Here is a 14,893-nt window from a genome sequence, read left to right as displayed (position 1 = left end):
ATAACCGTCTCTGTTTAAAAAAAAAGTCCTATATATGTTGAGGTTGAACATACACAGCCTCCTTCACTCCTCTTGCAAAGAAATTCAGTTCTGAATCCAGGATTTAGACTTTGTCTGGCGAATATGTTGAGATTTTTCTTAATCTGAATTAGAACAGTTCACACGTTCATATTCGAGAAACCTTGTTATCAGCCAAAAATTCATTTAAAGTGTTGGTTAGATAAAGTCTAGTCTTCTTAAATAATGTCACCAACAAGAAGATTAAACTTTTGTGCTTGGTGGGTGTCTAGTTGAGCATTGCAATGATTAATATAGCAAAGTCACATCGCAAAATTATCCGTCCCATCCCTTCAATGATAATAGTACATTGTATTTCTCTCTTGTCTTGCGTTTATTGCTTGCTAATAGACTTAATTTTGAATTTCTTCAATTACAAGATAAAATTACACTTACATGTAGATCTCTATGAAAATTACTTCAGTCACAATTCTAAAAGAAGTTTTCTTTTACATCAGCATTTATTTAGAGTAGATTGTGGCAAGATGTGGAAAAAGACAAATTGGTATTATTTGAAGAAATTCCTGGCAGAAGCTTTGTTATTATGCAATCCTTGGTTTACCTACCACTGAAATATTGTCTATCAATTGCATTATGCAATATTGTACAGGTTTGTTAAAAGTGACAGTGGAATGCCAATTTTTTTCTCTGGCATAAAACATAGAAAATGTAGTCGGTGATTTACTGTAAATTCTATATTGTCAGTATTTCCTAAAAAGACTTCAGTACATTGATGCAATTGCAGAAAGAGATTTACTAAAGTGTGGAAGTTCACGACAAGAGAGTTTGTTGTAAAGCTGAACAAATTTAATTCTACAAAAAACAATAGAAATCATACAGAGGCAATGTCATATGTTATTCTGAATCAACAGATGGAGTTTGTACCATTGCTGTTAAACATTTCTGTCAAAAATTTCTGTTAGATTTTTTTCTTTTTCTTTTGTTTGAAAAATTACAACCTTAGCAAAGACATGAAATGTCATGTACTAATAATGTATCGTCAAATGAACATGTGACAAGGGGAAAGAATTGTGAGTGTAGCCATACATTGGTGAATTACAACACTATATTTATGTTATTTAATGCTTAGTACAAAGTCTACATTGCTAGCATTACATGTATAATGCAGCCTTGTCAAATGTATATTTGCTGAATATTCCCATTGTGTAATATGTTTTCCAAAAGATATTATCTGTACAGAAAGATTACATTCGGAAAAATGTCAATGGTCTACTTTGTAACATTATTCATTCAAAATCTCCTGTAAAGTAATTTTGTAAGTCTACTGTTTCCCATAGAAATACAAGAAACCAGCCATATTATTACTCTTGTGGTCTCCAGATACTATAGATTGAATATGCTGGATCTGAATTCAAGTACTGTTTTCGTCATATCACATTTGGTCCTTTGCAGAGTTGCACATTCCCTTGAGCTGAGGCCATGTTGATTTGATTATATGAATGACATCTGTTGGCGCATCGATTTTTGTCTATTGTCCCCCCCCCCAAAAAAAGTTTTCAACCATGTAGCAAGTCGCACTAAGCAGCTACAAAATGAGAAAAAAATGTTACAGTACCGTACAGTAAATTGCCCCCAAAATGTTGGAAAACTATGCAAAGGTCATAGAATGCCCGTCATTTGTTTCATATACCATACATACCCTTGAGTGTTCAGTCATTCATTTAATAATACTGTAAATGCATTTAAGTTCACAGGGATTAACTTTCTCGGTAGCGGGAAAATGAAGTGTGTCGCGCGCGATGGTTTTAGTTTGCGGTAGCGCCATTGACTGCAGTCTCACGCATACTATAATGTAAAAATGTTTGTGATGTTTTTAAGTGGCCACCGCAAAAACTGTGAATATAAAACCACCGCGAACATTTTATTTCATAATGTTTTCGGGCTGCAATTTTGTGGAGTTCCCAGTGGGTGTCATTCACATCATCAAATCAACATGGCCTTATGAAATTACCATTCTGTAGAATGTTGACCACTTGTGTAACACCTAGTGGACAGGTCACTGAACTTATTTCAGTAGGGTCATGTTTGCTAACAGTACACACTCCTACTCATGCTAGGTGGGGTGATCTTTATTCTGTTTGGGTTACATCATGTCAAGTGGATAGTGTTTGTTTTTGCCAACAGACATATGCGGAATGCCCCATTCATACAATCAATGCACCATGTGTTTCAGGAAACTCGAACTTATAAGGTTTCATTGTTGACTCTCATATTTCTGCCAAGTACGCAAAGACATATTAAAAATGGAGATCTATCAATGCAGCACCAGTAATTAACATCATATGTACAATTCTGATATCCAGGTGTTCAAGATTCTTGAGCAGTTGAGAAAGCTTTTATAACCTGAACCAAGCATTTTGCAATGAAAACGACAAAAGTTTACAGACCCTTATCAAAGCAGGCAAAAGCCTTGTGAGAAGAACACAAATTGTATATTATTGATTTTTCAATGTGGCATTATCTTGCATTACCTGATGGACTTACTGTAACTGAATTTAAGTTAACAGTGGTTTAATGTTCACGGGTTATGTTTTTAAGTGACCACTTCACCCCAAACCATTAACCAACTATGGAAATTTTTGTTTAGTCTTCTACCTGCCTACCCCCTTGTCTGAGCACAAACATGTATACATTCTACAGTATTATTATACATGTATGTTGAAGGCACCATTGCAGAGTCCAACTGGCTTTATCCATTACTGTAGCAGTATGTGACTATACAGTGTTATCACCACTCCATGCCATTTTCTCTGTACCACAAAATGAGATCCCCAGAAACTTAAATGCATTTACAGCATGAGAGTTGATGTTACATGGAACGTTACCTTAGCGTAAAAAAAATGCTGACTGAATGTCCAGTGGGCATATTGGGGGCGTGTTGTGGGCATAGACAAATATGACCTTGTGGTATTAAGAGGGACCATGCTCACATACTGGGGACAGTCTTTTCTTTCTTCTTTTGCTTAAAAGCTGTACAATTGTATAAGAAAATAGCACATATTACCATACCTTTTCTGTATTGCATTTTTTTGTAACCATTACATTTGAGTATGAAAATTCGCTTGCTCCCCCACCCCCACTTCAAATGTCATCTGGTTGGTCCCTAAGTAGGCCCTCCAGGTGAGTGTAGGGACAGTGCTTATGTAATCAGTCTGGTGGTCAGCATTTCTTGATAAGGACCACTTGCTCCAATATTTGATATGTACATATTATACACCTCCTTTATTAGACTGTAGTACCTCTCCGTGATTAAATAACGACCTAACAGTTTTGCTTAGGTGGTCAAAACTGAAGACAATCAACACAATAGGATTTTCTACTGTGTGAAATGAAAAAAATGAGTTCTTCTCCTGAAAAGGACGACAAGATTACACTTTGTTCATACTAGTATTTTGAAATCTGTAAAGGCAATGCAATAAATGGAATTATGCTTTTGTGCATATGTATACCTACACATAATTGGCTAGATATAGTCAAATATTTATGTTCTTTGACTTTGTATCTAGCATACTTCTACACAAATTTATTATAGTGAATACTTTTGTGTTAATATTTTTTTTTGCTGCTCAGCATTATAATGAAATGGAATTATGAGGCCTATCAAGCTTGAAGAATATCTACACATGGGTTGTATAACAGAAAAGAACTTGGTATTCTGTTAACCAGGGCATGTAATGTTGTAATATATGTTTCAGTAAGCTCCAAACTGTACAGTGTTAATACAAAATGTGTTATATTTTATGGGTAGACTGCTATAATAGCTCACCATGCATGGTACTGCTGACTGTAACGGTTGATTTGATTGGATGAGACCAGGACCGGATATGAATCGAGACGAATAGAAGATTTTCTTTCTCAAGGAAGCATCAAAACTTGTCTGCTTGTCGTATTTTGCTTTTAAGACGTGCATGTTTTAAATGAGTCATAATTGATTCATTATGAAGCCAGTTAATTTAAGATTCTATCGCATATACACAAGGGTAGGATGTTTAGCTGAAAGCCCGGAGGTCTTGGGTTTGGGTCCCTTGACATGCTCCACTCCAATATGTGCCCTTGGGAAACGATGGAAAATGATGCATGTGTGGATGTTGTCCATATTATTGGATCAGCATAGCCATATACAAAATGTACTGCCACATGGCACATTGAATGCAGGTGGATTTTAGATTTTTTTACTTATGCAAATTAGGTTGAGATTTCCATAATCAGTTTCCTTTCATTCAAAATGAGTTTTCCCTCAACAAAAAAAGGCCGACTGCAGTTCACAACATCACCGCTAGGATGTACAAACCTACACACCACTTCCCCGCCGTTAAAAATTCCAGGACAATATACAGTCAAACCTGCCCAAGACGACCACCCGGGGGACCGGAAAAAAGCGGTCGATTTGGACAGGCGGTCGTTGAGAAGAGTATCGACTCAAAACATGACCAATGCAAAGTATAAATGGTTTCCGTTGTGTTTAATGGCAAATAGCAAGCACACTGCACGCACGCAAAGAAGCGAGGTCTTTAATGTCAAATACAACACGCACACTGTGAACTGTAAATTTAACCCCAAAATCCGACGCAAACTGACCGATTTCGGCACAAAATCGCGCTAGTTATCATCAAAAATCGATGAAAACCTCAATTTTGAAAATGATGCGGTCGTTATGGGTCCCAATTTGGGTCGGTCGCGGTCGCGTTGGCCAGGTGGTCGTTGAGAAAAGGTCGCTTGATGCTTACATGGGAAAATAAATCGGAACCGAGAAAAAGCGGTCGAAATGGCCAGGTGGTCGCTGAGAAGAGGTGGTCGCTCGGGCAGGTTTGACTGTACTACAGAAATATCATACCAAAGGATGTCCGTAGTTTCCTGAACTTTATTGCAATTGGCTTGTACAGTGTACCAAATATCCAAAATATCCATCCAAACCTATTGGCTATTCACATACACGGAAACCGAACATATACGGCATTCCTCAGTACCTCAGAGACCTACAAGGACATGCATTATCAGGACAAACATCGCTTCCTGGAGTTCAGTCTGTGAATCCAGGCCCGTAATGGAAATACCAGATTATTACATGCGTCAAGAAACCTTCACGTAATCCTGCCTGCCACAGCTTGTTCAATAGATAAGCTGATTACAAGGGTGAGGCGCTGTAGCCCCGTAGCCGTGTGCGTCATAGATAAACCTTGCATACGGGCCTTCAATTTCCTCTACTGGTTCGTCAATACGATTGTGTGGATGCGGTTTGATAGTAATCTCCAAGCAGATCTTGCAATGGCAAAAGATAGTATCATAAGCTTAACATAAGCTCGTAAGTTGAATTGGCAAATTAAACTCGTTATGCCGGCTAAACTCATTCCCAAGCTTATGACACTATCTTATGCCATAGCAAAATCTGCTTGGAGATTAGTTTAATAGCATGACTCGCGGAGATTTGGGTGGACTGTTATGAAATGTGGTATGTAGGCAGGCGCATCAACAACTGGGATAACTTTTATTATTTGTCTTCTAGCGACTTTGTATTGTACTGCAGTGGAACTTCCATGCTGGCTTTTTTTTTTGATGATGTACAAGACAAATGTGAATTCCCACACACTAAAACCCCCTGGAAATGTAGACGCCTAAAATATGATCTAAAGACACTAGAAGAAGACACTAGAATTAGATTGAAGTTACTGAGTAAAGAAAAGTTATGATATCCTCAGCCGAGTGCAAGAAGCTATCCAAGGGAATGGCACCTAATGTTAGCGCAAAAGATTATATTATATGTAACCGTAAAGTGAACGATATAACATCAATTTGTCAATTTTCAATTCAGAAAAGCAAGAAAGGTTCTACTCAATAGAATCTTCTTACGGTTATATATATCCAACGGTTAATTAACCTGAAAATGAACCTGTAACCGTAAGTTATAAAAGATAGGAACGTCTTCTGACGCAATGGGTGCGTCATGATGTACACGTGGCTAAGGCGTGGATCGATATTCGTTCCAGCGGAAAATTGAAATGCTCAGTTGTAATCAAATGGACGTCATTTGCGTCATTAAACGTAACAGGATGACGTACCAAACCGTCACAGTGATTTTCAGATTGAATTAAAAATACCTTAGCAGACGTATGCGTTGGAATGCTAAACCGTGGCGTTTTCTTTCTTCCCTATTCTACTTTTCTTATGATAGTAGTTTTTTAAAGAATCAATCAGGCTGGAAAACTTTGAGATTATGCCCCTTCCAACATCTGTTTTGACTATTTTCGTAAAAATATAACGTTTTAGTAAAATTAGATTATGTTCGCAGGCATTTTATTTCGTGGCAAGATCATGCTTGATTTTGTTGTAATTACATCTCTTGGGACCCAAAAACTGATGCTGTAAAAACCGCACAATCCGCCGCTGGTTCTATACTTTGCACAGCAGCTCGAAAAAAAAAAAACTCCTTTTGAGAACAGAAAAGCAAATCATAACTCTAGTAACATCAGAAGGTTTGTGCATAAATGTGTCTTGTACTAACGACTTATATGGTATCATTGATAAATTGTGACCAGGAACTGTTGTATTGTCTCATATAATGCTGACATAAGCAAGTCTTAGTGCCTTTACTTACAAGTTATAACACACGTTTGGATCTTAAAACTTTTTACATACGTCGATTATATAGAAAAGGAAAACTTTGCGGCATACAAGGTCATTTTCCATGGCGTGTTCGTGACGTTACGTGATCATCATGTGCTATTACAGAAATAAATTATTGATCGCGCTCAGCTAAGAAGATTTGATCACGCAAGTCGACCTAAAGCTGCCGTTATCCCCACAATTAGAACGCGAATGAGATTGGCTGTAACGTTATATTACAAGGTTTGAAAATGTTGATGTAATTACATGGATTACATCATCTAGGAACTCCAAAACTGATGCGAGCGTGCGAATAAAAAAAAGTTTTGCCAAGAAAATTGCCCTTTTCCATAAATTCTAAAAGGTTTAAGTTTAACAACATTTAGGTATGACTGAAAACACAGAGTACGGTAACGTTATACCAACCAATAAGACTAATTAGGACTTTGAATTTGATGTAAACTGTTATACTTTGTCAGACCCATGCTTCTTCCCTCATGACCTCAATGAAAAATGATTTGAGCTTTCATGACAATGTGAGACTTTTTTTTGAAAATCCATTAGTGACGTGCCCTAGGGCACACCACTAATCTTCCTGGACTTCATACAGACGACATACTAGTACATACGTACAGTGATCATTATTTACATACATGTGAATTAAAACAGTCATCAGCCATGCCATCATTATATACACAGTGCATAAAAAGGAGCAGTCAATACATAATATATACACAATGCACAATACACAAGTCAATGGAACTGCCAAGATCTATTTACAACTAAGTTCAAGCAAACAGACAACAGATTTTTTTCATTTTTGCCCTTTCACATCTTCTTTGACGTTGGAATTTTCTTTTGATTGTTAATGATATTAACATCCGTTTTGCGACATTTTTGTTGTCAAATAACAGTATATAACGTTATAGTGCTCATTGTACAACTGCTTTGTATGATTTACAATATGGTAGAAAACTTTCTTTGTTTGGTAATGAATAGAATTGATGTGCGAATGGATGATAGTTAACGTTATACGCAAGCTTTATTGACTCGACAAAAAAAAGCACACTGTACAGTGACTTTTGTATGGTCAATTATAACCTACAAAAAATACAGAATAGATCTTAAATATTCCACTAATTAAACAATATAGGCTAATAAAATTCTACTAATTCCATTATATGAGATAATAAGAAAACCTCCATACAATCAGGTGGGGCTAAACATGAGTGTCACTATCTTTTCTGATTACAAACCAATCTTTTATGTCTTTTATGATTTGGCCTATCTTAGCATTATGATAGCAGTCGGATCTAAAGATATAGTCATATATATGTCATCCATATATTCACATCAACTTGGCCTCACAGTGTACGCGAATGGCACTAGCTGTATCGATATATTACAAGGTTATATTTGATGAAATGATACCGGCGTGTTTTTCCATCACGAGCCCCAGTCACGAGCCAATGTCTCTCGGGATGTTCACCTTGCATGTGATTGGCCGTGACGTCACGTGCGGTATCTACAGTTACGCCAGCAGGAATCTCGTGATGAGCACATGCTGCAGCAGCTGTTTTAAAACTCTGACACTCAGCAACAATTCCATTTAGATTCTTCCTCGTTTTACCAGGTTTATTTGATTGTACTGTAAAAGTCAGCTAATTGCACGACGTATAACTGCACTCTTCTGTTAAATGCACGGAATCCCAGAGTCACGTAGTGATGCGGTCCAGCTGAATAACTTCGCTTTGTTGCACCGTCCGGATAATTGCACAAAATGTGCTGGCTATTAGACGGTTTCTACTGCACAAGCGTTTTAAAACGTTCATTTTCTTCGTACTTGGTCGATAAGGCGTAAGAAGGATGACGACTGAGACACAGCTTTCTTTTCACAACTTTCTTTGTACTTGGTTAGTCGATATGGTCTCTTTATACAAGGTATGTTTACAAAAAGGCTAGTGTATAGTCTACATTGTATAGTGTCAGCTGCAGGTAACAGCTGCAAAGTCCTGCAGTGATGTGGGGGGATAGAGTTCAAGAGACCGTCCCAGCTGTCAATCACAATCAGAGCCAATAGGAAAGCAGTATTTCGTCACCTGGTATTGATAGCGAGCTCTGTAACTTCTTGTGAGGACTAGAGTTTGAGACTTTGAGACTTCGGATAACTCAATTAATCAATGATGATAATGTTTTATGAAAATATTTTCTGGTATATCCGTCTAAACATCACAGAAACAAAATATGAAATCAATAGTGAATGTATCATGTTCTTCAAGAACTTGAGTGAACTTTGTGTATTTAAGCTTTGGGAACGGTGGCGATCTATTTTTTTACCTCATGAGTGGCACACAAAGAAGTGTATCATGGTTTTCGGTAACTTTACATTTCCTACACGACATATAGGTCTGTACTACAGTAGTGAAACTTATCCTTCTCTGTTTTCATCTGATACCTGACACAAAAATACCCACCACGCTATTTAAAGTCAGACTATGGTCCAAGTCGGTTATGGTGTTCCCTGTAGAGTTGAACGACACTCACCCTGTGGTAGTATTTAAATACCCTTCTTCGCAGACTTCGCAGGCAAATTTTTAGGGGAGCATTGAGTCGTGATTTTAATCACGATCTTTAGATATAATGCCACTGAATTGGTGTTTTGTCGCCTTGGCAACTTTCTTTTCCGGCATAGAAAACCTTGGCTCGTGCTAAACTGAATCGCTAATATCAGCGCTCCCCAAAACAAGGCAACCACCGCTCCCTAGGCCTTCGAAAGAGACTAGTCAGGGTCTCCTGCCCTGGACTTTAAGGCTAGCAATTAATTCTCCACGTCAACAAAATTCTTGACACCCCTGCCAAACCTTCAGCTTAACACATAACAACGACATTCTCCGTCCTTGGCAGCAATGTTTTCAATGTCACGGTTGTTTCCTTTCAGTGGCACTACAGCCGGCAAATGTTCCATATCGTAATCTTGACCCTGAGTCAGAATGTTATCTTCAAATCACTCCCTGACCCTACCCAAAAGGCGTTTGTGTATGTACTTAAAGTTTCCCTGTAGAACAGTTTTGGCCTTAGCCCAAATTGTCAACATTGTCCTGTTGGGGTGGAGGTCCTCAAAGGTTGGAAATAACCAATGCTATAAGGCAATGTCGGGCAGGTTTTCTAGGAATTGATGTGTGGAGTTGACCATTTAGGTTAACGATGTCAGTTCTAAACGGCTTAGCAATATTTGCAAGGGTGTGAACCTCAAATATACAAAGTACTTTCGTGGTTTATTTTTATAGTGTTTACGAACTGTTATCCATAAGTTAGATATTTGTTTCATTACTAATACACACCAGCATTTTGTCCCGATGTAAGTTAAAGTCACTTCAAATTTTCCTCTTTGTTATTGTTCCAATTCTACCTTATCTTTCGTTGTTGTTAATGTTTATTAGCAGTCGCGAGGCTAACTTTCACCAACTTGCTTTTACTTTCAACTCAGTCAAATTTTAATAGGTCATCCAACTCTTAGGGAGAAATCCTTTCGCGCTAAAAAATTTAAGCTTGAAATCTGACCAATCAGGAGTCATTATTCCGTGACGTCAGGACGGTGGTCTCCCACGTGCTAAGTGAGTGGTTATTAGCCCATCAGCCAATCACAGGGCCGTTTTTCACCCTGACCAATCAGGGCCGAGCATGATCGGGCGTGTTCACGTGAACAGCACACACTAGGTTTTCTTCCATTCCCCGGTGTGATTCATTCCAAGTCTGACTGCGAGCGGAGTAGCACCCTAACAACAAAACACGTAAGTTGTCTATCTTTTTGTCTGTAAATTTTCGTATTTCTACTTCCAAGATGTTGACAGCTCCTTGTACTATTGAATTCTAGGGCTTTGTGGAGTTTTTCTTGTATTAAGTCGGTTCTGTGACGTTTGTCAGAGGACGGCGTACCTCAACTGTTTGTCAGGATGTATGTCGACTAGACGAAAAATTTTGTATGGACTCGGGCCAAAGTCCACGTTTACGTAAAAGGCCAGTGTACTTTCTCTGTGAGAACAGGGCTTTTAAATTTTTCACTGCGTACTGCTTTGAAAGCTGAAAACAGTCTATAATTTTCTCTGAATAATTTTTGGCGGCTGAACTTGGAACAAAATTGGCGGGCAAAAGTCCGCCAACTCCACCACCCCCACCCCACCCCTCATGATGCCTCGCTTATCCGACACAAATCTAGTAAAAGAAATAGCAAATTTTGCGAAGTGTGACAAGATGTTTCCTGTACATTCTTTTCTCAAAATTTGGATTCACTTTTTTTGGTATATAAATTTTCAGGACATGCACATATAGAAATCATATGTTACGCTTCGCTGACTGAGAATAAATTGTAGGAGGGCTGAGGGTCGAGGTGACCCTTACTTTAGCCACAAAACCCCTGGCTTATCCTCTCGGAAAATAACTACTATCTTATGCTGGATTTCGTATCTGATTTCTGAACAATTCTGACTAAAAATGACGGCTTGCTAGTTGCTAACAAAGGTACGATATCTGTACTTGAATCATGCATACAAAAGTCTGCACCTGCGCGCTGTGATAATTTGTTTCACGTGGAGGAAAATTCCGTCTTCAACCTGTCATTGTGAATCACCGAAGCGTCACAGATATCATATTTTACACGTGGGGAGGCGAATTTTTTTATAGATTTGTTAACAGGGCAGCTGAATATGGCCCACTTTTGAACCAGTTATTTATATCGAAAAGAAAGAAAAAAAACTACTAGTATCATTGCGTCATATCTAGTATTCTACATTTTAGATTTTACCAGATGAACCATGTCAAACCCATTTGTAGCAAGGTGTGAAAGTTTTTGTGTATTCTGAAATTTTCTCACAAATTTCATGACCATCCTTTTAGTGTTTTTTATAACAAAATGGAAGCCATTATATTTTTTTTAGGAAGCATGACAAAAATGTACAAATTGTGTTGATAATTCAACTGGCAAATAAAGCAGCAAGATTTCAGACTTAGTTTTTGTCAACCACTCAAAAAGAAGACAAGAGAATCATATGCACAGAAGCATCACTTTAGTAAACGTGACTTGAAATACTGGAATTCAGTTTGTTTCAACTCATTAATCTGTTTCTGCAACCTCTGCAAGTTTAGATTCCGAACGGCAGGTACTAGTATTTCTTGATATGGTCAGTGGTAATAAATAATGTTATTTTGTCTGTAGTCTAATTTCTTTTTTGTATCTCCCTTATTCATAGAATCAACAAGATGGCGTTATCACTGACACCTTCGGCTGCCACGGATAAGTCGGTCCTAGACCGCTACATGAAGCTTGACCAGGGTGACCGGGTCCAGGCCATGTATGTGTGGATTGATGGCAGTGGAGAAGGACTGCGTGGAAAAACAAGAACCCTAGAAACAGAGCCCAAAGATATCAAAGGTAGGTTGGCATCAACTGATTTGCTGTTCTTTGTATTGTCAAGTTTTATTTTCACCTTTCTTGTAAATGGAAAAAAATTTAGAGATAAACAGCGTGTATATACTGTATTTTGCATCAATATTTCTTTTCATTGGGGATAGGTCTAGTCAAAGATTGACATTGTTCTATCTCAATGGTCCAACCAAACAGCATGATGCAATACCCTTCATTATTCTCCACTTGGTGCCACCCTTAGACAACAGCTGATTTCCCCAGGTTGTTTATCACAGTAAACCCCCTGAGACCCATTTTTGCTGACCTGGCCAGAATTAAGCAGGGTGATGCAATCTTTGGTGGACAAACAGAAATATTCATGGGGAGGGCGGTGTGACCATTAAGCCAGTGTTAAATGCCAATAGTGCAAATGTAGTGCCAGCGGTCAAGTAGACATTTTCTTGTGTCAGTTGCGTCATGCCTTACCCGAAAAGTATTGTGCATATTGACATAACAAAGTACAAGGGCTTTTAGTCTACTGGGTAACAGAAGAACACAGCTGCATAATGGATCAATATGATTGTGTTTACACAATGCTATAATCAGCTAGCCTATGCTCTTTACGATTCAACTATGTACTAAAATACCACTTTTCTCGCAACAGACAAGTCAAATTGTATTGGTATTCAATTCAGTGACGTAAATTGTCCTACCTTCTGGAACCATTACAGGAAATTAACTCAATCTACGTGTACAGCATTGAATTGTTGGCAAAGGACCTTGTGCCTGCAGGCCTTGTTACTACGGTCTTGGTTTTGGCTACTTTTCAATGCTAAGGGCAAAGTAAATATTTTGGAGAAAGGATTTTGTGTAATTTTCCCACATAACAAAGACTATCCATACCATGGGCTCTGAGATGTTCCAGTTGGTGCCGGTTTCTACCAGTGGGTCTCTACGATATCTTGTGATCTGTGTCCGGGTCTTGAGCAAACATCCTGATGCATGTTGTTGTTGTAACCTGTTAAAAAGTGCCTGCTAAAATGTACTGTTGTGCTTGTGTCAAAACTCAGGACAAATCATCCCAGATTCATGTGGAAAATTTGCAGGCCACATATTTCTATGAATTGATTCAGCCTCAAGGTAGCAGGAAAATAAAGTGTCACTGTGTGTTGTGGTTTTGAGTTGTCAGTAAAACAATGACAGTGAATTGGTCACTGCAAACATAAAACCACTGGAATATTCTTTATTATCGACCCCCGCGAAAATGAGACTTAAGAGCATTGACAGTTGGAGAAAGTTCTTGTTTATTGTTGCATATACACATTTATGAACGTAGTCTAATAGTATTAACATTTGAAATAGTTTATTTTGTAGACATTTGTGCCTATCCCTGGATGCTCATTGAATTTCTTGCAGTACTGAGAGATTAAATTGTTACACTTTACCTCATTTTGTGAAACTAAGATGTACTATAATTCCATTGTTGGCTACAGAACTTCCAACCTGGAACTTTGACGGCTCGAGCACCGGCCAGGCTGAGGGCTCCAACAGTGACATGTACCTGAAGCCCGTGGCCATGTTCAGGGATCCCTTCCGTCTGGGGAAGAACAAGCTGGTGTTGTGCGAGGTCTTCAAGTACGACTGGAGGCCGGCCGAGACCAACCACCGCCTGAAGTGCAACGAGGCCCACCAGGCTTCGGTGGACTCCCACCCGTGGTACGGAATCGAGCAGGAGTACACCCTTCTGGACCACGATGGACATCCCTTCGGCTGGCCCAAGCAAGGATTCCCCGGCCCCCAGGGTAGGTTTTGAGAAAGCAAGTTTTTTATATATTTGCCAAGACGCAATGGTTATTTCACTTTGTGCATGTGTGGCTTTTATATTGTATTCTACGAGTGTGCTAATAGATTACTGTCCATTTTTCAGGACCCTACTACTGCGGTGTTGGTGCCAACAAGGTGTATGGCCGTGACATCGTGGAGGCGCATTACCGGGCCTGCCTGTACGCTGGGGTCAAGATCGCCGGCAGCAACGCTGAGGTCATGCCTGCTCAGGTGAGGACAGTTCTGTCTTCTGTTTTTTTTCTTCTTAATGTTCTTGGTAGATCCATACTTAGTTTCTTGTTCACAGTATGCTGTAAATGCATTTAAGTTTGCGGGGATTTGATATCTTGGTAGCGGGAAAATAACTTCTCGCATTGCTTTTAAGTTCGCAGTACGCCACGCACCATAGTCTCTTACTGCCATGAAAAATGTTCGCGAAAAAAATGCAAACATTGAACCACCGCGAAAGTTTCTGCATTTACAGCATTGTTTTTTTTTGTCAAATCTAATGTTTTGAAGAAGCCACTGCAAAAAACGCAAACATCGAACCACCGCGAAAGTTTCTGCATTTACAGCATTGTTTTTTTTTTGTCAAATCTAATGTTTTGAAGAAGCCACTGCAAAAAACGCAAACATCGAACCACCGCGAAAGTTTCTGCATTTACAGCATTGTTTTTTTGTCAATTCTAATGTTTCAATGTTCCTTACAGTGGGAGTTCCAAGTTGGGCCGTGTGAGGGGATTGACATGGGCGACCACCTGTGGATGGCCCGCTACATCCTGCACCGCGTGGCCGAGGACTTCGGCGTCATCGTCACCTTTGACCCCAAGCCCATGGTGGGAGACTGGAACGGCGCCGGTGCCCACACCAACTTCTCTACAATTGGCATGAGGAACCCCGGTGGCATCAAGTATGTAGAACTGACATCTTTTATGTTTACGTTATGTTGATTGGATTATATGGATGACATCATCTGGTTACCACAAAACT

The 14,893-nt window shown here is 39.0% G+C and overlaps 1 protein-coding gene across 1 annotated transcript in view; it reads left to right on the top strand.

The window, feature by feature from the left end:
- Window positions 1–10,338: 10,338 nt before the first annotated feature.
- The window catches only part of LOC118421490 (glutamine synthetase-like), a 6,839-nt gene continuing 2,284 nt past the window's right edge, over window positions 10,339–14,893 (top strand). Inside the window, exons 1-5 of the mRNA XM_035828803.1 lie at window positions 10,339–10,469; window positions 11,925–12,106; window positions 13,573–13,881; window positions 14,007–14,134; window positions 14,614–14,813. Of these exons, the coding sequence (XP_035684696.1) occupies window positions 11,935–12,106; window positions 13,573–13,881; window positions 14,007–14,134; window positions 14,614–14,813 (809 nt within the window). The 5' untranslated portion in view covers window positions 10,339–10,469; window positions 11,925–11,934. The remainder of the gene's footprint in view (window positions 10,470–11,924; window positions 12,107–13,572; window positions 13,882–14,006; window positions 14,135–14,613; window positions 14,814–14,893) is intronic.

This window comes from Branchiostoma floridae, chromosome 8, assembly GCF_000003815.2.
Source record: "Branchiostoma floridae strain S238N-H82 chromosome 8, Bfl_VNyyK, whole genome shotgun sequence".
Classification (NCBI taxonomy): Eukaryota; Metazoa; Chordata; class Leptocardii; order Amphioxiformes; family Branchiostomatidae; genus Branchiostoma; species Branchiostoma floridae.
Note: the sequence above shows the minus strand (reverse complement) of the source record. Positions and strands in the feature narration are given on the sequence as shown.